The 417-nt window shown below is 58.3% G+C and overlaps 1 protein-coding gene across 1 annotated transcript in view; it reads left to right on the forward strand.

Moving 5' to 3' along the window:
* RUNX3 (runt related transcription factor 3) overlaps positions 1 to 417 on the forward strand; it is a 35,104-nt gene that overhangs the window by 277 nt on the left and 34,410 nt on the right. The window contains 1 exon segment of the mRNA XM_017736243.1: positions 1 to 23. This exon segment is cut by the window's left edge and continues 28 nt beyond it. Coding sequence (XP_017591732.1) covers positions 1 to 23 — 23 coding nt within the window.

A 417-nucleotide genomic window follows, 5' to 3' on the forward strand; every position in this document is an offset into this window, starting at 1 on the left:
AGACGCTGCCCGTCCCCTTCAAGGTAAGCCCCGAGCCCCGACGGCTCGCGGGGACCGAGCTCGCGACCCGCTCGCCCTTTCCCCTCCGCTCCTTTCGCTTTAAATCGCTCCTGACATCACCGCCGAGGGAGCCGGGGTTATTATTTTTTTTTAATCAACCCAGTTTATTATTTTTAATCAAGTCTCCGCATTGCCCCGCGGTCACGGCATCTTAGATATTCCGTACAGTTAGGAGCGCTCAGGCAACTTTGAAGTTTAATGAGATGGAGGTTAATTACCTTCCTGGGAGAGGGAGAGCGAGGCAGGGAAGGGAGATCTAATCTGCAAAAAAGTCGAGCGAAGAGCTGAAGCCCCGGTGCCGGGCTGCGCTTCCCCGGCTCCCCGCGGCTCCCGCTGGGACACCCCCGGGCCGGGCAT

The sequence above is a fragment of the Corvus brachyrhynchos genome, unplaced genomic scaffold (assembly GCF_000691975.1).
Source record: "Corvus brachyrhynchos isolate BGI_N302 unplaced genomic scaffold, ASM69197v1 scaffold65, whole genome shotgun sequence".
Taxonomy (NCBI): domain Eukaryota; kingdom Metazoa; phylum Chordata; class Aves; order Passeriformes; family Corvidae; genus Corvus; species Corvus brachyrhynchos.